The sequence below is a fragment of the Argentina anserina genome, chromosome 3 (assembly GCF_933775445.1).
Source record: "Argentina anserina chromosome 3, drPotAnse1.1, whole genome shotgun sequence".
NCBI classification, from domain to species: domain Eukaryota; kingdom Viridiplantae; phylum Streptophyta; class Magnoliopsida; order Rosales; family Rosaceae; genus Argentina; species Argentina anserina.
Genome location: NC_065874.1, coordinates 14,546,977 through 14,571,130, shown reverse-complemented (window position 1 = coordinate 14,571,130; position 24,154 = coordinate 14,546,977). Strand labels below are relative to the sequence as shown.

General features: G+C 37.2%; 4 protein-coding genes across 4 annotated transcripts; 1 reads left to right on the top strand and 3 right to left on the bottom strand.

Annotated features, from left to right (window-relative positions):
- Positions 1–5,668: 5,668 nt before the first annotated feature.
- LOC126786331 (NEP1-interacting protein-like 1) lies at positions 5,669–7,175 on the top strand. The gene is made up of 5 exons (XM_050512124.1): positions 5,669–5,897; positions 6,035–6,186; positions 6,449–6,532; positions 6,605–6,766; positions 6,881–7,175. The coding sequence occupies exons 1-5, from the start codon at positions 5,726–5,728 to the stop codon at positions 7,019–7,021; spliced, it is 711 nt and encodes a 236-aa protein (XP_050368081.1). The 5' UTR covers positions 5,669–5,725; the 3' UTR covers positions 7,022–7,175.
- A 1,783-nt stretch (positions 7,176–8,958) lies between these two features.
- Positions 8,959–11,352, bottom strand: LOC126786326 (cullin-1-like). Its single transcript, XM_050512112.1, has 2 exons — positions 9,918–11,352; positions 8,959–9,821 (listed from the first exon to the last, which is right to left on the bottom strand). Exons 1-2 carry the CDS (start codon positions 11,343–11,345, stop codon positions 9,024–9,026), a joined length of 2,226 nt encoding a protein of 741 aa, XP_050368069.1. The 5' UTR covers positions 11,346–11,352; the 3' UTR covers positions 8,959–9,023.
- A 1,910-nt stretch (positions 11,353–13,262) lies between these two features.
- Positions 13,263–15,482, bottom strand: LOC126787129 (cullin-1-like). Its single transcript, XM_050513058.1, has one exon. It carries the CDS (start codon positions 15,480–15,482, stop codon positions 13,263–13,265), a length of 2,220 nt encoding a protein of 739 aa, XP_050369015.1.
- A 4,119-nt stretch (positions 15,483–19,601) lies between these two features.
- On the bottom strand, positions 19,602–20,997 carry LOC126787127 (reactive Intermediate Deaminase A, chloroplastic). The gene is given in 5 exon segments (XM_050513057.1): positions 19,602–19,656; positions 19,745–19,818; positions 20,401–20,463; positions 20,549–20,664; positions 20,871–20,997. Coding segments are annotated over 5 exon segments (435 nt in total).
- Positions 20,998–24,154: the final 3,157 nt, after the last annotated feature.

The following is a 24,154-nucleotide window of genomic DNA, read 5'->3' as shown; positions in this document are numbered from 1 at the left end:
TCCGTGACAAATAGCTACGTCTTGGGCACAATTTCTATCGGATTCGTGGGATGTAGTTCTATTCTGCCCTGTAGAAACACTGCCCCCACCATAATGAAGTTTATATTGCCACATTTACTACAAAAGCGTGGGTATGTTATATACAATATTAATTTCTAAGTTTAAAGTGGGGTAATTCTTCCGACATCAACAAAATATAATTACATGATTTATAAATATTATCTTAAATAATTTAATTTTTTCACAAATTGTGAAGATTCGTGAGTAGGTTAAATACTACCTATTAAACTGAACTCAAATATAGATCAAGTCTATTTAACGCTCAACTCCTCAAGTCGGTTTAAACTGAATTGAAATATATTATACTAACTTTAAAATGGCTCTCTCTCTCTCTCTCTCTCTCTCTCTCTCTCCAAATTGAGAAACAATGCACGGAGGAATCTCATAATCGAGCGCCATTCTTCCATGTGAAATTGTAAGTTCCTCTGATTCTTTTTCCTTTTCTATTAGGCCATATCTTTTTTTTTCTGAAAAAGTTCCTAGTTTTAAATCAAAATTTGGTTCGACGGAAAGCGGGTGAGAAATGGGCTTCTTCATACGAGAAAGAATTTGATGTTCGACAGAGAACTAAAGAAATCAAGGTGCTTATTAGCTCACTTGGTCTTACGTTTTGGTGAGTGTTGGGATAATATGATCAATAAGAACTGTGTTAGTTGTTGTAATGCAAATTGGAACTGGGTTTTGTTTGCATAAGTAGGAGTTCTTATTTACTTAGTTTGCATCTATATAATCGCATCAAAGGGCTGCTTCTTAGTTACTATTTCCATATGAATGTGGTTATATAATGATGAACATAGAGTTGCGTTGATGTGCTTCGAGTAAGGAACTATTGACCACTGCAATCATGTTGGCGGATATATAGAAAAATGGGTCCAATTGGTAGGCACTGTAAATTTGATTATATGAATCCATATTCTACCGAAGAGGAATATGAACTATCAACTTTCATTTTTGTTGTTAAAATTGGAGGACACCAAATATGATTGCAATTAGTTGGTATTTAGTTTTTGAAATTTTGTATTTCTTCATTTCATATATTTCCTCAGTTGCTACATTGGAAAAAGACATGTACCACATAAATGAATTCTATTAGTTTAGACTGTTACAATAAAGCAAGAACTTGTTTTCAACGTTGAGTTTTGATCATATCAATCAAACACTGATTACATGTTATATAGTTATCAAAACTCATAGATGCTAGCACATAACTCTCAGTTTATTAGTTCTATCTGGGGAAAGCCTTAATTGTTTTGGTTATATGCTTCTCATACTTGCATAGTTTGTTTAAATTAACGTCATCATACAGATGTTATCGTCAGATTTTGTGTTGATAGTATAACATGCTAATCCTCTATCTAAATACACAGCCACTACTTTGACAAGCTGGCATCTTTTGGTCACAGTTTGCGCTCTTCACGTAGCATTATGGATGAAAATTTGAGCACATGTGATGAGAAAAATGGAATTTTAAATGGAACCTCTTTTGAACTTTTGAATCTCAGCTTGGGTTTTCAATTCAGTTGGTTTTTACCAGGTAAGTATCTAATATGTTTTCATGCTTCACTCAACTTATTCTCAATGTGATCCTTTTCACCTTTTAACCAAATGATATTAGTATTGCATGGTTTTTTTTTTGCTTCTAACTCTTACTTTTTTTATGTTAGATGACATAACTGGCAAGTATTCCTTACTGTCTTTTTGGAGACCCTTTCCTTTAAGAAGAAATTCAGTACGTACTTTTAGACTCCATTGCGTAGTGTGTGAAATTTAAAGTAGTATATGAGTTTTAAAACATATTTGCAAGAGTTTATGTTTTCTCTATTTTCATGTATCATTCTACATTGTTTTGGTGTACTAGGTAATCGATCTCAATTTGTTACAGTTGTATACAAGGGTTTGACACTCTTAAATCTTGTAGGCATGAAGACTTGTTTGATTTTGTAGCTGATTTTTGTTTAAAAATCAGTTGCTGCGAAGGGCCTTTATGCAAACAAAAAATCATCATGCATACTAACTACTCTGTTTACTCAAGTGAGACCTAGACAGGGAAAAGTTGTGGTGCTTGAGGCTCATTTCTGAGTACTCTTTTTTAATTTGTTTGTTGAGCAGTTTGTTTTATAGAAGTCAGTTGGAAGTACTATGATACTGATATCTTACAAGTAAAACGTAGATGATGTGAATCTTATAATTCAACTTACTGTCATATGATGAACAGAGGTTAGTATATGACTCTAGTTTCATTTGGATTTTAAAATGACAAAGTACTTTCTCTCATTTGCTAAATGCCTGAATGTGTAGTTGTCCTTTTTTTTTTAGTTAGGTGAGAATCATGGCAAACAGAAACTCTTATGAACCCTTTAGTGCTTTCATGTGCTCCATACTGTCGTGAGAAACTGTAAGTATTAGCTATTGTCACTTTGAAAGTAAAATAATTTTAGTATTTCTATTGTATTAATTTCTTGTTAATGTTAATATTAATGAGTGAATATATATGACAAAATGGAGAGTAATTATGTAATCCTCTTTTATAGTAGTTGTATGTGTATATCTGTTCATGCAAAGAAAATTGTATATATGTTATGGTGAAATTGATTGTGTTTTGTTATTACTTATTTTATCATACACTAGTACTGTTGATATTTATGTTTGCAGAGCTATTATGAACCTGTCGCCAAAGTACTTTGTAGATTAACTTGACAAGAATTGCTTTGCATGTATTACAGTATTAGATTACCGACTTCATTCCTTAAATATGAAATTTGAATTATTGATCTTGAATAACTTATTTTCAACTGTTATAATGCCAGGTGGGCTGTGTACTAGTCTACTAGACTGTTATTTTGGTCCCAAATTCTACACAGTTAGAACCATATGTATCGCAAAGAAGGATGTTGTATTGAAGTGTTTGAGGTAGTATTTTGTGACTTACAAATTTCTTTTACCTTGTAAGATGTAGACTTGCACTTGGGGCTAAGAATTAGATGTGTGGAGGCACAATGATATTGGCAAAGGTAGAAGAAGAAGACTCATGTAGTTGGTGCTTCCATTAATATTAGAGAAGTTCTCAGTTAATATTTGTAATTACCAATTGTCAAATGGGTTGTATGTAGAGATTGTACATTATTACTCGTTCACAGCTCAATTAAAGTACTAATTACCAAATATCAAATCAATAAATATATATTTTTAAAATTAGTTTTGTCATAGTCACGAAAGCAAAGCAATTGTGGGTATACATTATTATTATTAAATAGAGATTGGCACGATTGTTGTATAATCGTAAGGGTCATCAGTGGTAGGTCTCATGCCTGGCCCATGTGAGAAGATCCCACAAATGCCTTAGAAATGTGGCAATTTTAGCAATGGCCACGGCAGCAATCCCCAAATGATGCTGCACAGTGGGTAATAGCCATGGCCACAATAAAATGTGGGTATTGGGGTCAATGCCCACGAAACCAAGACGTGGGTTTTGAAAACATTTTTTGTAGTGGAGGTAGACAAGAAATGGTAGGACAAAAAATGGAGTAGTAGTGACTGTAGTGTTAATACCTGATCTCTCAGTGACATATGAAGTTAGATTATCAAGTATCTAATGTAAAGTAGTAAGAATCTCACATTTGAAAGTAAATAATGGAGCAACCAGAAAAGTTCCTATGTGGATAGCAAATTGGCTATTAAGCATAAATACTAACTAGAAAATGAGGCGAACATGAATCCACTGAAGATATGGAAGGATTAGCATTGCACCACAAGATCGGAAAAGAACATAAGAATTCAAACACAAAATACAGAACTTTAAATCTTTTGTTCTCCTTCAATTTATGGGGGGTTAATTCCTTACCCAAATACATTTGTCCTATCTTGATGTGTATAATCCTGCATAATCTCGAATGTTATAATTAAGTATCGGTACGTAGACCAAATGATATAATGCAAGCAAAAGTTCCTACATTCATTGAGGATGTGTATAAGTTGTCAAGCCTTCTTTCCCCTCCAAGGCTCCAAATTATGTCTATATGCCTCTAGCTTGCCTTGGCCTTCTTTGCTAGGGTCTTCAACTTAATTGGTGTTTGGTAGGTGCTTCTGACAATACCCTTTAATTCATCTTCAGATCCAAATTTGTCAACCAAAGTAATTTATTTCTCTTATCTGAAACAAAACTGATTAATACTAATCCTGGTGGGGTTGATTCTTGTTGGGGATAGCACATCAAGTTGTAAATGGAAATATCTCTGCATTCATTTTGGTGAAGGCATATATCAAAGCAAAAAATCAAGGGTAAGCAACCCAGTTGCTATATATCACTACGTATGTACTATGTCTGCCATTTACATTAAATATCATACTCTATCTACCATAAGCAATTATAGCAGCCCACAGCCCCGAACCTCTACCCCAGCACCTGGTTTTGCATACTCTGCTTCTTCTATTAGTTTAGCCTTCGTTTGTATTGGTGACTGCCATAAAGAATTTCCTATTTGCATTGATAGATGGATGCCAAACTTGTCCTTTTACAACCAGGAAAGAATTACCAAACATTAAAAGCCAGTTTAGCGGGGGACCTCGGCTTCAAGTAGCATTTGATGAACCAATCCAATCTGTATAGTACAATGAATTGAGCCTGCAACTTTAACATGTTACTGTAACTGGGTAACGCCCACGGTCCGGTCCTATTCTTTTCTTACAATAATTCGAATATTGAATGATGCAAGTTAAGAGTTGCATTAAACAAATGTCAACTAAGCTAGAAGTACTATTATGAATTGAAAGAGACAAATGGCTCGTGTCCCACATGTTATATATGTTCCCAAACAAAGAATCTAAACCCTAAACTCGGATAAGAGCTATCTAATTCATTCGAATGTTTCAACACATCTTGTTAAAAGTAATAAACAAGCTCTTATTTCTTAAAACAAGTATGAATATGAATTCTTAGCACGTACGTACATTTTGTTATGTGAGTATGATAATAACACGCTTTGGCTTTGTTTGTTTTCTTACTTTTCATCGTGAAAACACAAGTGAAACCCAAATTAAGAGGCGTTTAGTGGAATACCATAGTTAGCTAGTTAACTTCTTATATGTGCTAGCAACTTGCTTTATGCTTTACCAACACTGCAACACATGCTAATAAAACATAGTGGCATAAATGCTGTTGATTAAGAAATGACTACTAATTGTTGATTAGGCTAAGTGGGAGGTTTGGTAAGCAATTGTTTTCTTTCAATTCTTTATACCCAAAAAATTGAACGATTAAGAAAGGAAAAACATGCCTTATTTGTCCATCAATTATAGAGGGCTTGCTTGCTCTAGCATATTGTGTTGTCTCATTCCTACACTGCTTCGTCTCTAAAATAATATAAAACATGTAACTGGTGGCGCTTTATTGTTAGAGCCTTCATTTTCTCAAAGCTATCATTTTAAAACTGTGTGAGCATAATTTTTTTATTGTTCATATTGATAGTACTAAGATTGAAAGGAGAAATATATTATTTTGCAGTCAGATTGTCTTCTTCTTCTTTTTTGAAAGGGGTTGGGGAAGCCCCCAACTCAAAATTATTCAATTAAACGGAACATCACTATATAAATTCAAGCTCATCTTCTGGTTCCTTCACCAAGTCTCTACCTCTTTCTCGGTCACTCTGTTCCTACTCAACACTTAATCATGTATAGTTTGTGCGAGGAGTTATTTTCAGGCTTATTGGAGGGTGCATTGAGAGCTAAAGAGGTTGTTTCTCTGTGGGTTTTGGCTACACTTGAGGGTTTGGGAAGTGGAGCTCTGATTGGAGTTGCTAAGACAGTTCTTCTTGCTGGATTTACCTGCATTCTTGCAGTAGGTATGTGTATATGTTTTTTGAAGGTTTTCTTTGTGTAAATTGGGAAGTTTGTACTTGGTGATCACAAATTCACGATGTAATACTTAACAAATCATTTTGGTGTATTCCTCTGTTTTAAAAGATTGTTGATTTTGTAGGAGGAGCTGTGGTGGGAGCAGTTCATGGAGCCATGAAAGGCCAGACAACAGAAACTGGATTTTCTATCGGAGCCGGAGTAGGCGGTTTGACGGGGGCTATTGCTGCCATTCAGTTGATGGATTTGGTAGTTCATGGGCAGCCATTGTCTAAGGTAAATGGTTTTGTTTGAGAACATTTTGACAGTTATTGTCTAGTTCTTCTAGTTGAAGGTATATGAAGAAGCTCTCTTGAAGTTTCATTTGATCAACCATTACACAATCTTGAATTTCAAGCAATCTTTAATATAATCAGTATTTTGAGTTGTAATTGTATGCATGCAATGAATGGTGGTATGTAGTTGTCGTAGTCAACTAGTCATTATAATATATTGAGGTTCATCTTGATGTTGATATGTAGTATTTTACATGTTTTAGGTTGCTCTCCTAGGTGGGTTGGTAAATGGGAAGGTGTTTAGGGAGTGGGTGAGCTATGCTGTGCTAAAGGCCTATCATTGGCAAGTAAGCATCTCTCCTAGTCAACCAGCACATTATATCAATTTAAAGTGACAAAATCTGAAACTTGCTGGGCAGGTAAGCACGCTGGAGTCATACAGGGAGGTTTATGAACTCTATGACATCATTAGAGCACAGGGGTTATCCCCAGAATGCATTCAAAATATCCCTCAAACTATATTTTGTTCTGGCGATATCATCGATTCTTCGGAAGAGTTATGCTGCACCATTTGCTTACAGGTAGACAATGTCTCTTGCAACCTGGACTCGATTCGTGAAGCGGAAACTAAATCAAGTCGTGGTTTTTGCCGAGTGATTAAAACAACTAGAACTAATGATGAATCAAATTTGCAGGAATTGGAGGATGGAGAGTACACAAGAGAACTTCCCATCTGTAAACACTTGTTTCACTTGGCCTGCATAGACATATGGCTAAGGCGACAAGGCTCTTGCCCTATGTGTAGAGTACCCGTCGGCGACAACACAATGCTCTAATTTGGTCCCTGAAAGTCAGACAATTATTATGAGAGGAAGTAAATATATCTAGCAGTTATGTACACATGGGAGTGCTTTCTAAATGTACCTAACTACCTAAGTAGGAGTGTAAGACTTCAAGTTATCGTAGATATGTTTATTTTCAGAATGCTCAGCACATTATCCAACAGAGAGATTCAACCAGAAGTCGATCATAATAATTTGATAAGTCATCAACCTACAGAATGTAATCCGACAATCAAATCATTCTCATGAAAAAACAGTGAACTACTCCGAAATCACTGAATCATTCAAGATAAACACTATATCTTCATCTAAAATGTGATGATAATGGTGATGAACTAGAGAAAATTAGCTTAAAACCCGATTTCACGACGACATATCAGGTTAAGTTGCACAAAAGGGTTTCCAATATGTAGCAAATCGTACTATATTCTCCATTCGATTTAAGATCCACTTTGAACATGCGTTGCAATTGCTCAAGAATAATGGCTAATTCTTCATAGCCTAAACCTTTCTCAGTCTTCATTATGATTCTCAACCACCGGTTCATCCTTTCATCGAATGGTGGGTTAGTACGTAGTACTCGCAGGTCACAACTATCTCCTCAAAATCTGCTACTCCACTCCCCATTTTAACAAAAATCTCACAGCATCTTTCATTAGTACTCTGTCAATTGAGCTGCCTCTAATGAGGATTAATCATACCCCACTGCCGGCGGTGGAGTAGATATAAATGTGGTCTTCGGCTCTCCGGCAAGCACCCGTCGTCAACGTCAATAGGCAAGTCAAGCCTAGACCCATTGCGGTCCTAATCGGAGAATGGGGCGATAGCTACCACTGAAGTTTCTGGACGAGAATCGTGTTGGGTAAAATGTTTCAATTTCATTGAGAACATCCCTCACTGTCAATATTAGTTAGCGGAGTCTAATTGATACAAACATTGGTTTAAACTTTCAACTAGATAGTGACTTCGGTCCACATTACAGTCACTTCGTGCTTGACTTTGCAAGTCGTCTGGTCCAATGTGTTTTTGCCCAACTCGAGGTGCTACTCTCCGGAGTCCAGACAGTTGAGTTTTTCTGATGCGCTGAAGAAATTTTTTGAAACTCTCGAGCTACAAAAGTAGCTAACACACTATCAGAAGAAAAAAAAATTATATACGTACATATGAATCAATTAAATTAGGAGCCTTGGGCAAGGAAGGATGAGCCCTGAAACCCAATTCTACAGAAACATTTTCAAGTTGAGCTGTTCACCAATTGGGGAACCAATTCCAATGAAGGGAATCCAAAAGATGAAGCAGGTCGCAAATGCTATTCATGATGGAGAAACTAGGATTGACAACCAGACTCCAGCAACATTAGTATGTTGCTGTTAAGCTAAATGTAACAACATGGAACTTGTTCTGCTCATCACAAAATAACGTGTACTCTTATAGACAGATTCCTAAACTCTACAACGATGCTTGACTAAGTTAATTCTCACAGAATCAATCATCATCTAGCCATAGATCGAGTTTCTGAATCAGTTTGCTGCCCAACTTAAGCTGTGATGGCATCTTACAACCTAAAATAGAAGCCTAGAGGTTCATTTTAAGTTTGTAACACAGTTACGAGAATGCTCATCAAGAGCTCAAGCTATTGGAACACAAGTCTTTCTATGTGACACATCTGTGGACCACATAAATACAGGTGACCATATGACAAATATAACAAGCAATATGACTCATATGATAAGTAAAATACCATAAACTAAAAGGATAAGTTCAGTTTCCTGGACATCATCCCCAAGAACTGAGGCTTGCCTTTCTTATAGGCCTACCACAGAAAGTTTCAAAAGGGTACTTACTAGTTACTACACATAACATACCAAAAAACCACATTAGAGAGTTAAGCCTGTATTGCACAAAAAACCTAGAATTTCTGAAAGCCCTGCACAAAATGCACAAAATGCACATCATGTTCCGTTAGAGATCTATGAAGACCCAAATGTACCTTAAGTCAGGCTAGATACTTGAAAATACTGGAGTCTTCCTTGTCCCTCTCCAGGTACTCGCCGGCAATTAGATTTTCAATGCGCTTTTTAATTGCTTTGACATCCGGCCTGAATATGGGCTGCAGCATCTCAACACACTCCATGATTAATTTTTGATGACCCAAAACTTTTCGACTCTTCATTATCCTAACAAGTGCAGCATCAATAACATACTTCCGTTCTTTCTCAACATCTTCAGTAACCTTCTTCTTTTCATCAACCATTGGTGGGAGAGGAATCTTAATTTTCCTCATCCTGTCAGTAAACTTCGAGTTGAACACAAAGCTGTCCTCTGGCTTAACAGTCTTGGTATTTGGCTCCTTAACGAGAATCTTGTACTTGGCACATGACAGTGAAGTAAGCAATCTATCCACATCCTCATTGCTGAGATTTAGCTGAGTTGATATTTCTGAGAAGGTTAATCTATCAGAATGATTGAATAGAAGCAGCAGAGCTGCTTGATAGGTTGATACAACCAATTCAAGGGGTTTTGGTTCAAACTTCCCAACAAGGTTGCAAGTGCCCAATGAGTATATCCATGACAATTTACTGTCTTTCTTTTCTGAACTGAAGAATTGTTTGAACATTTCAACGCATTTGACCATCTCACCGGGAAGGTTAATAGCAGATGATTTGTAACTTGGCCAGCAACCAGTTCTAAGAACAGTGACTGAAAATGCGATACCAGGTTTAAAATTTAGGTTGGTTCCAAGATATTGTTCGAATTTAGTCTGCTTTTCCTTCACCATTGTCATATCTTGGATCTGCGAAAAAAAAAAAAAAACAGATTGCAGGTTTCAATTTTACATCTACTGAAATTGGAACATGCAAACAAAACAAGGGACAACAGTTCAACTCACCATTATTTCCATCCTTGAGGTGAGCCCTCCACCTTGCTGTTTCAGCTTGGTTAAAAAACTTTGCTCATGGTCTTCGCTGGCACTCCGATCAAATAGCAAGCGACGAGCAAGCTTTCTCCTACAGAATCCTGCTAAAAGGTCTTTCTCATCATAATAAGGAAGCAGCTTAGCAACCTTCTCAAGAGTTTCCTCAATAGCTTCATCACTCAACTTTTCACTACTCCCCTTCCTGAGTAAATTATCACAGTATCCAGCAAGTATTTCAGCACTTGAACTCCCAGCAACATATTTATTGCAAAAGACATCAAAGGCCTCCTTCAAAGCCTTATGAAATACCGAGTGGTTCATAAAGCAACTATTGGCATACGCCGAATACTTATCATGAAGCTCCAATATTCTCCTGACAAGGGTCAGTCCCACTTCGCCCCCACCTCCTCTCGAACCCTGCTCCCTACCCGCAGCATCTTCCGCCTGCTGAACCAAGGCCTTACCTTCATCCGTCACATATTGTCTAAACACATTCCCCATCCGCTCCAACCCCTGAGGTATATTACGGTAAAGCCTAAACATCCTACTCAAATCCTCCAACTTATCACCACAAAGTAAAGCACGACATCCAGAATCCTCCATATCAATCAGCTCCCTCGCACGAACCACCAGCAGCTCATGCTCCACGCTCTCCACCAGCCTCTCCTCGCTGCTCGAATGCATATAAACCGAAGCCCTCTCCTTCTCCTTCCTCAAACACTCCTCTGCCTTCACCATGTACCCGGGACTTGAGTCCTCCACAATCCAACTCGCCGCCTTGCGCGAGTAATACTCCCCGCTACTCGCCACCATCACCGCCTCGAAATCCTCCTCGTAAACCCCCATCTCCCCCATCCCAACCTCCACAAAAGCATCCACCACATTCTTCACCAGCCCCCTATCAATCTGCTCCCCCTCGCGCTCCCTATCAACAAGCATAACCAAACAACTCACCACATTCCTCTTCACCTTCTCGAAAACGCAATCCCGAAACACAACCAGCCCAACCACCCTCAGCTTCTTCAAACTCCTCGACGCCACGAACCACATATCAAGATAACTAAAGAAATGAGACATCCACCTCACCATGACCTTGTGATTCCCCCACCGCCGCACGAAATCCCTCAGCATAAACTCGCCGTGCTTCCCCGCAATCGCCGGCAGCACCGCCGCGGCGGCGTAGTCCTTCAACGACGCGCCGTACTTGTCGTAGAGCTGCTGCGAGTAATTGGGGGAGTTCTGAGTGCACATGTCGTAGATGGTGGAGTAGATGGCCATGTACTCGTCGGGACTGAAGTGACAACTGCCGCCGGTAGCTCCTTCGAGAATCTTCGTCAGCTTCGTGATCCCCTCCTGCAGAGAGCTCCATCCTTTATCGAAGTAGATGACTTTGCTTCCCATCACTGCAATTCAAATCGAAACCTAGAAATCGAAATTTTGAAGAAAAAGAAGAATAGAGATTTAGGGGAGTGGGTCGTACCTGAAACCATAAATCGCTTGCAGAAATCTGATTCTTGAACCTAAAACCCGCTTCGGTTCTTATATATCGCTATGTCGAAATTTACGGGATTTTAACTTTTTTAAGAGAATTTTTGTGCCACGTGGAGCGTATTTAGCGCGGACAAGCGGGGATTTAGTGGAAGTCCTGTGCCACATGGCGTGTCTTTAGGGCGCGGAAATTTCTCTACCCGCCTATTTTTCAAAAATTTATTTACCTGAAATATGAGTGTTGATATATTGTGTACTTACAGTAATATCCTTGATCATTTTTGGACCCGCCCATTGATGCAAGCAGTTTTTTGTAAGAGCCTCAGAGAACGACATCGTTTACTTTACTGGCAAGGACGTAAACTAATATGTTTTTCATGTTTAGAATTTAGACTTCGGAGTTTATGAATACTAGCAGTGCATCAAGTGTTATACGCCTGCGAAAAATCTCACTCGTGTGTGTGCGGGTTTTTTTCATAAAACAAACCTATTGAAGTTACTAAATGATGACTATCAAGTCAGAGCTGAAATAAATCTACAAATTTTTAACTAATTTAATGGTTATTAAGTAGAAGTTTAACAATTGCACACACCCAAACAAAAACCAATTGAATTCCATTAGGAAGATTAAGCAAACACATAGGCTTAGCAAACAGAAGAATTCCCATTTCCTCCCCCTGCTTCAAAAGCCAACCTTCACCCATCATTAAAGAAATTTAATAAGAAGACATGAACAATGAACATGGAAAATCTCTCTAGCCTGATTCTAATAAGAATTCAAACAAAATCATTTGAAATCTAGATTGAATACACCCTCCTAAAACTAAATTGAAAAGCTTTTTATTTGGTTTATTGTTTACAGGTTAATTTGCATATTTACTCGTTTACCCATGTTTTATTTAATATTGTTTTACAATATTATTTCAAAAGGAGGGGCAATATAGGTAAGGAATGCTTGACAGTTCCATAATTAGAGATTCCATATGGCATATTTAGAGATTCCATAGCAGTCTAATAATAGCATATTGTCTTGGTCGAAGTTTCATAGCAGTTCTACAACAGTCATAATAGCACTCTAAACTCTACAAAACCAAGCAATCAGATGTAAAACGAGGGTTGTAAGTAGGATAAAGAATGTCGAGCCTTGTCGCGGGGGTTTATAACTAAGCAGGGCATTAAAGTGATTCGAGCGTGAGAAACTTGCCTCCTAAATCCTAATGAGGTGCAGTTGTTTTGGGTTTGTAAGTTACACTAAGCACGCCCTTAAGCCATTTGGTTAGAAGAGCACCCGGCCTACTTGATAAGAGTGGGCAGCAACCATCTTCTTCACAACTATGATAAATAATTTACAATATTAAAAACGTCAAGTACATATTTTCGTAATACGATTGATTTCTTGAGCGAAGCTCTGAGACGATCATTTTGTCACGGATTAATGTGAAGTTCGTTGATCTTACATGGTTCAGAGTTGCATAAACAAGAGAATAATAATAATACTATCATGCACGATTGCACGTACACCTGATGAAGGAACGCAATTCCTAAGTCTTAGATTTTTGCTGTTGCTGTCATGTGACTATTGCCAACAGCAATATATTTTTGGCTTCGAATTCAATTACATGCAGTAAAAAAACTAAAATATATTAAAGTTAAATATGACTGAATAGCCAACGTACAAGAAAGAATAGCCATGCATGATCAATGTAGGTGATAATTCAAAGGTTATTGGAAAAGCAATTAAAGAATTCTGCTGGCTGAAATTAAAATATAAATTGACTGAATGTAACAGAAGAACAAAGAAACATAAAGTACTAGCTGATAGAGTAAAACTCATGCGAGATATTTAAATGTGTTGGGGATCTCCGAATCCCTCTCAAGGAATTCACGGGTGATGAGATCCTCAATACGCCTCTTGATTGTTTTGACGTCCGGCTTGAACATGCGCTGCAGCAGCTCAATGCACTCGGTGAGCAGTTGTTGATGTCCCAGTACTTTTCGACTCTTCATAATCCTCACCAGTGCAGCATCAATCGAGTACTTGCGCTCTTTGTCAACATCTTCAGTCACCTTCTTTCTTTCATCCTGAAGCGGTGGCACAGGGACCTTGATTCTCCTCATTTTATCGGTGAACTTGGAGTTGAACGTGAAAGTGTCACTCGCGGAGATCGTCTTTGTGTTAGAGCCTAACAGAAGGATCTTGTACTTGCCACACGAAAGTGAATGAAGGATTCTGATCACTTCATCGTTGGGAAGATTTAAATGAGTCACTATCTCTGAGAAGCTTAGTGTCTCCGAGGTGTTGAAAAGCAGCAGGAGAGCACCCTGGTGGGTTGAAACAATTAACTCAATAGGTTTTGGCTCAAAGTTACCCTTAACAGAGCAATTACCCAATGTATAGATCCATGTAAGTTTTCTGCTCTTATGTTTTTCAGCATAATATTTCCAAAACTCTTCTACACACTTAGCCATCTCTTCAGGAAGGTGAAGATCAGAGGTTTTGTAGGTTGGCCAATTACCGGTAGTTAGAACAGTGGTTGAGAATTCCAGGGTTAGATTTGCATTATTCAAACACAAGTACTCTTTGAAATTCTTCTGATCATCCTTAGAAAGGGTAATATCGTTGACCGCTCCCTCCATCTTAGAGGTGAACTGTGCACCGGATTGTTGCTTCAGCTTTGTTAGAAACATTCTCTCATTATCAAGATTGTCGGTATCACCACGAAGCAGCCTACGGGCAAGTTTCTTCCTGCAGAATTCAGCGAAAAGATCCTTGTCACTGATATACGCAAGCAATGTAACAACCTTGTCAAGTGTTTCTTCCATGGCCTCTTCACTTTCGCGATCGCCCTTCTTCTTGAAGATAATATCACAGAATGTAGAAAGCAATTCCGCACTCGAGTACCCCGCCATTGATTTATTACAGAACACCTCAAAAGCCTCTTTCAAGGCCTTGTGGAAGAGCGAGTGGTTCTGGAAGCAGTTAAGTACATATCCCATGTACTTATCATGTAGCTCAATTACTTTCTTGATAAATACTAGTCCCGGATCACCAGCTTCAGCACTAGGCTTGTTGCCACTTGAGGCTGCCGTCGCTTCTTCGGCTTGTTGCAGCAAGGCTGTGCCCTCATTAGTAACATGCTTCTTAAACATAGCAGCAACAGGTACCAACCCTTCAGAAACTTTACTGTAAAGCCTGAACATTCTAGACAAATCATCCTCCTTATCGTTTCGAAGCAAGGTCCAGCATCCAGAGTCCTCTTTATCAAGCAGCTGTGCACCTGGAACAACCAACAACTCCTTCTGCACTCTCTCCACCAGCTTTTGCTCGCTGTTCGAATGAAGGTAATTCAAAACTCTCTCCTTCTCCTTCCTCAAGGTCTCCTCGGCCTTCACCATGTACTCGGGGCAAGAATCCTCCACAATCCAAACCGAGGCTTTTCGAGAGTAGTACTCCACAGAATCATCAACCATGTGTTTTTCGAAATCCTCCTCGTAATTCTGCATACCTCCCATTCCAATCTCCACGTACATATCGACCACATTCTTCATCAGCGCTTTGTCAATCTGCTCTCCTTCACGTTCTCTCATAATAAGTGCTAGCAAAGCGTCCTTCGCCTTGGCATGCATCTTCAAATAAACATGATTCTTAAACTCGTTCTCTCCGGCAAGCTTGAGTGAATCAAGGGTCCGCCGAACTATGTAGTAACGGTCGAGATAGTGACAGAATCTCGAGAGCCACCGGACCATGACTTTGTGATTGGACCATCTTTGAACAAGCTCACGCAGCATGAACTCGTCGTGCTTTTCTGTCAGAGAAGGCAACACCGTGGAGTCGATGTATTCTTCAAAGAGCTTTTTGTATTCATCATAGATCTTTTCAGAGTAGTCGTTAGGGGGCTTTTGGGTGCACATGTTGTAGATAATAGAGTAAAGCTCCATGTATTCTTCTGAGGTGAACTTTCTCGGTAGTCCTTCGAGAATTTCTTTCAGCTTGGTGTACCCCTTCAGCAAAATTTCCCATCCTTCATGAAACGCTATGGGCGTCTGCATCGTTTGAATCTTTGCCGATAGAAAAACCACGACGAAATTCTTTGCTTGAGAATTCAGATTGTGAAGAATCACAACGCAGGGCACCCTCTTATATATGACTCGTCTCATTTCACTTTTGGACTAGGATTTACGATACCAAATGGGTTTAGGCTTCTGTGTGATTCACGGAATCCCTTTGTGGGGCGTTTTTGTTTTTTTTCTTTCAGGAAGAGGAAGGTTAGCTAGTTGGAATAGGACAAGGAGAATCCAATTTGTATTGTAGTAGAAACATATGAAGATGTAGAAATGGGATTTTTTTTTCATGGAGGATGTATTTAATCAATGAATAATAGGATTCTTTCATAATTCTCTCTCACGTACTACAGCTAGATTTTGGTTCTTTACATGGTTTCATATCATTGTCCCAACTCCCAATCACAACTATGAAGAAAGTTTTCCACATTGTGTCTGTTGAATTTGTTTCTTACGGTCAACCATTAATCTAATCAAATAGATCAATTTAACAAAATGGCTCTTTACGCAGGAAAATATCAAGAGTCGAGACCAACCTGTGGATACTGCAAACTTGCACACAATACACATAACTAAGAGTAATACGTAATTTGATGCCAAATCTGTCACCGAAGATTAGAAAGACTGCTAGATATGTTTAAGTAACCTATTCATAGTTCCTGCTATATCTTCACTGACTTCTAAACTTCTACATGCAATCTAGTGAACTTTTTATTTTTTGCAGACAACCATATTGCTACAACAATCGGTGGCGATACATGGAATTTTAAAATAGAAGGCACACATCACTGTGGACGTGATTGTCTTCGGACGTGATTTGTCTTCGGACGTGATTTGTCCGAATTTGTCTTCGGACGCGATTTGTCTTCGGACGTGTTTTGTCTTCGGACGTGTTTTGTGATTTTCGTATATATTGATATGCGAGTTATATTTTTATTTTACTCATACGAGCTGTAAAGCTTACCGGGTTTGTGTTTACAATCCCGGTGCACCAATTCGATGGTGTAGTGGATAACTCCGCAGGTGCGGATTAGCGGGAATTGACGGACCGCTCAGAGGACTTGAAGTTATTTATTTCCAGCTTGTGGTGAGGAATTTGTGTGATTTTCTTGTGAGGTTTTGTGAGGATTATACATTTCCATTTGTTATAATGTCGAATTATAATTTGGTTTGTAATAATCGGTTTGACTAAGTTGTATTTTGAACTCAGCAATGATCCGCTGTGACATTTTAATGATTTCGATTCATTAAGATTGTTTTAGTATTTTTCATGACTTCGAAATTTGAGTTTCATACTCGAAATTTTAGGGTCGTGACAGTAATCGTTAATAGGAGCACTTTGTGCGACGTTCTTAACATATTTTTACCTCCATTTGTACTTTGCTGAGCTCTTGTTATTGTAGTATTGAGTCATTTAGTCAAGTTAGGAGTCTATGGTGCGTTGGTTGCATTTTGGTGCTAAAATAGGCTGAAAATATAGAAATTGTCGAGAGTCCTATTTAGAGTAGGATTCTCCGTTGAACTAGGAAACCTAGTTGAATTAGGAGTCTTCATTATTCGACGTTTTTGTAATAATTGTGATATGTTAAGAATCCTATTTGCATTGAGAGTCCTTTTTGGGCTAGGACACATACCAATTGGGAAAATCGTATTTGAACCGAAACTCTTATTCCGTAACTTTCTTAATTGAACTTTCATATTCTAGTAACTTACTTGTTTGAGCCAGTTACCTGTTGTGAAATAAAAACTTTCTTAATCTAAATGAGCTTATTTATTTCATAATGTATCTTTTTAAGACAACAATTGTCTAAATTATGACAAGTTTATCTTAATGTATTATCTTTTCTTTATTCATTTCTTTTCTTATTTTCATGTTTTAAAGAAGAGATCATGTAGCCAGAATTAAGGAGTCCTATTTCGTGCTACCCTTAGAGATAATCAAGAAGAATTAAATGAAGAATCACGACATGAAGGAGTCATTGAAGGATAATGCACAGCTGAAACAAATGAAAGGAAATGAAGGAGCAGCCGTGAGAAAGAAAAGAAGAAGTAAGAGATAAAGGTGGAAACTAATTAAATTGAAAAGAGGAGAGAAAGAAGGAGGAAGCCGTGCACATTGAAGAGATAAGCCGTAGGTTTCAAATGTGAGATAAGAAAGTCCAAGTCATACAACAAATAAATGAGAAGAAAAATCTAAGAAAATTGCAGCTTTAATTCAAGGAAGAGAACATATGGCACAAGAGAGAAGAGAGGAATGAGCCATGCTACCCATGTAGCAAATGAAGAAAGAGGGAGTCAAAAAAGATTGCAGCCAATGAGATAAGAGAGAGAGCTGCCTCCCTAATTTAGAAGAAAAAATTCGTGCAAAACAAATCAGGATTAAATGAGGAAAAAATATGTAATTAAAGTTCAATCCTTATCAGAATCTGAATTCTGTCAGTGCATGTCATCTACATTTGACGGACTCCCCAAGACAACTCACGATGAGTCAGATAACGTGTGATATATGGATAGGAAAGCTATGAAAGTCTAGTTTCCAATGCAATTGAAATCACCTTAATACCTATTTTCTAGCGAGAGTTATAATGAAAATAATGCATGAATGTCAGATCTGCCGAATTGCGAAAATCTAGAAAATCTAAACCAATTTGGTTTCAACTTTGTGGCCAGCCTCCATAAGGTTTTTCCTCTATATATAACACCTCATTCCCACAGAAAAATGATCACATCTCATACACAAAGCCTAGCCGGACCTCTGCCAAAATATTTTGAGAAAATTCAAGCCACAAGCATTATCCATCACCACCACAAACCGCATCACATATTCCCTTCCTCCATAACTGATTCCACCACTCTTCGACGAATCCTCCAATGTTCTTAAAGTGTGATTCATCCATAGATTGTATTTCAGTTTCTAGTTCTATAGTATATATGATTTGTATTAAAGGATTCTTGGATTTATTTTCAGTTTTATAAGTGAAGAACATGATTTCAGATTTACTTGGTTTTATGTTTCGATTATATAAACTCTTGTTTATGATTTGATTTCGTGTATTATGGTTAAGGACAATAGAATTTCGATATGTCTTTAGGATTTATTTTGATTAAATCCTTGAACTCGTGCATCTAAATCAAGGCTTGAGGCTGTCACGACCATGGCTATCATTGGGTTGCGATTTCATATACCAAAGTAGTCTTTGATCGAGTTATACGCTTCGTTGTCTCCATCATTGCTACGTACTTAGGGTAGTTATAGTTATAGGAATTTTCATGCTTAAATATGATGAGTGACGTCATGCATATTCACATGTCTTCAATTCGGTTTATTGTGATTCTTTGTGTTTAACTTTTACGCTTCGTGTTGTTAGACTTTTTAGCATATATTTAGGATTAGACGCTTCATTAATTCTAAATAATTGTGAAGTCTTAACGATTAGATGAACCGCTTCGGGTTCTAATTAGAATTGAAATTGAGATGGACTTAGAGTATATCCAATCTACTTGCCGCCCCCTAGTCATTGTGTGCGTGTCTTACATAATCTTGAGTAAATCTAGTGCTTAGTGATGTATTGAGTTGTAGATCAATTGTATATAATTAATTTAGGATTTTCTTTTAAGTAGTAGTTAAACAATCAATCTAAAAACCCTCATATTTCATTAATATGATGAGTGTTGAGTTCTCTTCAATTCCTCGGACTGAACGATCATTGATTATCATATACTAACGATGACATTTTGCATGGTTTATTATAGACGTCTTAGAACGCTCTATCAATTTTGGCGCTGTTGCCGGGGAATTGAGAAAATCTCAATTTTTGAAGTGTTAATTTTGTAATATATTGTGATTTGTGTAATTGTATATCTGTAAAAATAAATTCATGTGAACGGTACAGTGAACAGTAAATCGGTAAAAATAATAGTTTACTTTGCTTGTTTTCTTTTTGTAAAGTGTAAAAAATACTTGTAAATTGTAAAAAAAAAAACAATTGTAGTCTAGATAAGTTTAGAATGTCTAGATTTGGCATGCTTCAAAGATGGATTCTCGTGTGTGATATTTATATTTCGCACATGACATATCAACATTTAGGTCTAGGTAGAGCATCATATTTACAACAACTCACATTTAGCATAGATCTGATTGACTGTCTTGAAGTCTTTCAATCTGCCAACCTGCATTAACAGTAACTGATTATCACTGCATTACTAGTTTGTAGACATAAGATTTGAGCAAAGAGACAAAGAAGTCATACAAAATAGTTGTTTTAACTACAGATGAATAATCGGCACCACTCGCTTTCAATATTTCTCCCATATTCTTGAGAACCTTCAACAATTTATAAACCCAAATTTTAATTTAAACAGCCTACCTTGTACAGCTATTAACTGAATTGAGTGAAGTCTCGTGTGAAAATAACAAAACACAAGTTAAGCTGGTAGTTTATCTTCGGGGAAAGGTTTTGAATAACATTAATGCAAGCCTTTCTTGCTCTTTGAAGCGTAACAATTACCACAGTAATGTTCTGTAGAGATCTTAATAATTAAGTGTGTTCACTTGTAAACTTGGCTTGGTACTTACTTTTTGAATCAAGGGTTAAGTATACTATATCAATCATTCAAGGTTACACTTAACAGAAAATCAACTAATCAAATTTTTTGGGTATCTTAACTCCAATGCTGCTGGAAATTGACTTACAGTATTATCTTATATAGATGCTATATTAGGATCAACAATAAGTAATCCAACAACTGAGAAATTCTAAAACAGGATGTTTACTACTTTCCTCCGGTGCTCATTCACTTCACGACTACGAGGTTAAGATATCTGGTCTATAAGATTTAGATTTCACCATAAAAAGTAACACAGTTTCATTATAGCAAAAAGTACAACCAAGGCAATTCGAATAACAATCCCATATCAACATTCCTGCTCCGTCTGACCTTCAACATCATCAGAGACAAAGTTTCCGGTCTACATTTCAGACATAATTTTATCATACATCAACTACTGATAGCTTCCAACTGGTGACAAAAACATAACTTGGAAGAAAACAAACCTCGGGAATCAGACCAAGACAACCAGACACATAGAGGACATTGTTAGCTTTGATTGCCTGCGAATAGGGTCCCAATGCCGCAAGAGCCTTATCCATTTTCACAGCCTCCTTGATTCCTAAAACCCAAATCAAACAAAAACTACCCACAATTCAAATTCGTACGCAAATTAAAATTCCTACAACAAAATCTGATTCGAAATCGAGAATCAGACATGTATAAACAACACAACACAACCAAACACAAACAATCTGTCTCGGCTGATTTTCTAACTCAAAGAACCAAACACAACAAAAAAGACATAAGTAATGATCAAACCCTTACGAGTGTCGGTGGAGATTGCCAAGCAAGAAAAGCGGGAGGAAGGCGAGGACCGCCACAAGCCGGAGCCGGCCAGCGAGGCACAACCGACGCCGACTGCTATATATATGTATTGTGTGCAAGTTTGCATCTCGACTCTTGATATTGTTTTGCGGAAAGAGCAATTAGTTAAATTGATCTATTTGATTAACGAAATTGACCGCAAGAAACAAATATTTCAACAGACACAATGAGGGATAATTTCATTCATAGTTGTGATTGGGAGTTGGGACACTGATATGAAACCATGTAAAGAACCAAAAGCTAGTTGTAGACTTGTAGTACGTGAGAGAGAATTATGAAGGAATCATATTATTCATTGATGGAATACATCCTCCATGAAAAAAAATCCCATTTCTACAAATCTACAATACATATGAATCCTACTACAATACAAATTGTACTATCCTAATCAGGTTCCTACTAGCTAACCTTCTTCTTCCTGAATTAGGGTAGCTAACCTTCTTCTTCCTACTGTTCCTAGCAGCATTAAAGTTTGATTTATTTTGTATCAGTTTGAAAATTGTCTTGAATAATACAATTAGCAGTAGTGATATCAAATTCACAAAAGATCTATGTAACGCAAGTACTTGTACAATTGTACTTTGTGAATTGTGTGAGCACCGAGAGGCATTCATGCTTTTAACAAATGAGCGTTAACAACCTTATATATGCACAACATTTTATAATTTACATATACGTATATCTCTACTATTATAAAGCGGGCATAAAAAATTTCACCAAATTGTGAACTTCCGAGTACGCCTACTTATTACTTCCACTGACAACCAAACTATTAGGGGTGTTATAGTAGAAACTTAAATAAATAAATTTAAAAATATTAATTTTTTCATATTTTTACCACTAATGTTTTCATGTAAATAACTACAAACTTTTTACGTGAGTGGTTTCTAGTGTTAATTAGAATGGAATGCATATAATTATACTAGTCTCGTACCCGTGCGATATACATGATTTTATAACACATGTTTTGTCGTTTGCAGCGTTTAATTTTAAGTTTAAAATGCAATGTTGTTATATAATTTTATTTATCACGAAGGGTAGTTTTGAAAAAAAAAACACAATTAATGTTTTTACGTAATTGTTCTTATGCCTATGTGTGAGAGTAAACCTACAAAGGAACATATTTAGAAGTTCATAATTTGGTGGTAATTTGGTGCTGGCTTTTGATAAGAGCACTTTGTGCGACGTTCTTAACATGTTTTTACCTCAATTTGTACTTTGCTTAGCCCTTATTGTTGTACTATTGAGTCATTGAGTCGTAGTAAGAGTCTTGAGCGGTATTGGATGCATTTTTGTGTTTACATGAGTTAAAACGCATAATTAGTTTAGAGTCCTAGTTTGATTAGGAATCCTTGTTAGGTTTTGAAACTAATTATCTCTTACTTATGATTTTATTTTCTTATTTTCAGATTGGATTGAAGAGATAATTAAAGAAAAAAAGATGGAGCCAAGTCATGCAACAATTAAATAGAAGATGATCATTAAAGGCATAAAACATGGCATGTTTTAGGGATTAAAGCATGGCATGTTTTAGGGAATAAAACTTTCCATGATTTAAGAGATTAAAGCATGACATTATTATAGGAAGAAAGAAGTAATTTCAAACCCTCCATCTTTCCTCTATATATACATGGCTTCATCTCTCAAATAAAATCACTTCTCATTAGCATTCAAGAGCCAAAACTCTACCGAAACACCACCATAAATTTACCTCACAAATTAGCCAAGCCGTCCACCCCAAAACTATCATCATTTCCACCGAGTTTCAGTATTGAAGACACACCTCCAAGGTTCCTACAACGTGTGATTCTCGCAACTCATCTCCATGGCTTCGTCTATTTATATTAATCTACAATTCTTTGTCTATGTGGATTGTAAGTTGTTATTTATGTGGAAATATTGGTTTTGTATTTGTTTTAGAATTTTCAGATTGTTTTATTGGATTTTTGGATCTTTGCCGAATTGATGGTTTTCTATAATTAATGAGTTTGTATTTCTATTGTTGTGTTATAATCATCTTTCTCATACTTTTAGATAATTTTCAGATATGTGCATATGAATTTAGTGCTTGGATGCATTCCCTAAGATTGTGTTTGAGTGCTAGATTCATCAACCATATTGACACAAATCGAATCATGCCCTAAGTAGGTTCGATTTGTGTTGATTAAAAGTGGTAAAAATTCTGGAAATTTACATGTGAAACCATGGTGGGTGACGGCATACATGAAACATGTCTCCAACAAAGATTTAATGCTTAAATGTAATCTTGTTTGATTTATACTCTAAGTGTTATTGAATTCGATTGCATGCAAATTTAGATTAGGCCATAAGTCAATCTAAATGTTAATTGAAATTTTGCACGATTAGATGATCCCCTAAGGCTCTAATTGTATTGGTGTCTAAAAAGTATATAATTGGTTGAATTAGAATGCATGATAGGTTCGAACTTGTAATTATGTGGTGTAATGGTAAATTTGGTTTAAGTTTGTTAAAGAGAAGTCGATCATGTAAATAATAATTTAGATTTTATTTTAGTAGTTAATAATCAATCTTAAACCCCCCATTATTTGTTAACACTAAAAGTTTAGAGTTCTCTTCAATTCCCCGGACTGAACGATCTCTGCTTATTCTATACTAACGATGATGTTTTACAGGGTTTATTATAGACGTTTTAACAAAACGCTCTATCACCTTTATTTTTTTATATTTCACGACGAGGAACCATATTCAAATATGGGGGCCCCTAGTCTCATGGGGCTCTTACGAGCGCGAGCAGTGACAGTCTACAATCGGAACATCAGGGTATCCCCAGCCCGAAAGGTAATTCCTCCGGCATGTGACTAATCCGTGATGAGGCCCATGTGAAATGATTTCAACCCAGGCCATTACAACATGGGCGCCCTGGCCACAGTAATACCTCCAGTGGCCCAACACGACTGAGCTTTGCGCTATAATAGGCCTATCAGACACACTGGAGTGTGTAATGCATCTGTCAACGATCGAACCACTGACCAATACCACATTTAAACCCTAGTTAAGAGTTGACGCGGTCAGAAATTAGATGCTGGTTTTATAGTAGTAGAGATAAATGACAAAGTTTACGGAGGTGAAGTCACGGCAGCCGTTCGAAGACAGGTGTTGCCATCAGAGTGGGAGACAAAGGCAAGGAAACAACTTAGTGTGTGACGGCGTCAAATTCCTCACTCTTTGGCCGTTATATAAAT

Excerpts from the sequence above, each read along its gene's own strand:
- LOC126786331 (XM_050512124.1), top strand. The coding sequence starts at position 5,726 with ATGTATAGTTTGTGCGAGGAGTTATTTTCAGGCTTATTGGAGGGTGCA. Across the intron at positions 6,187-6,448 it reads ATGGGCAGCCATTGTCTAAG|GTTGCTCTCCTAGGTGGGTT; the intron begins GTAAATGGTTTT and ends TACATGTTTTAG. Across the intron at positions 6,767-6,880 it reads GCTGCACCATTTGCTTACAG|GAATTGGAGGATGGAGAGTA; the intron begins GTAGACAATGTC and ends TCAAATTTGCAG.
- LOC126786326 (XM_050512112.1), bottom strand. The coding sequence starts at position 11,345 with ATGGGAAGCAAAGTCATCTACTTCGATAAAGGATGGAGCTCTCTGCAG. Across the intron at positions 9,822-9,917 it reads CCTCAAGGATGGAAATAATG|ATCCAAGATATGACAATGGT; the intron begins GTGAGTTGAACT and ends TTTTTTTCGCAG.
- LOC126787129 (XM_050513058.1), bottom strand. The coding sequence starts at position 15,482 with ATGCAGACGCCCATAGCGTTTCATGAAGGATGGGAAATTTTGCTGAAG.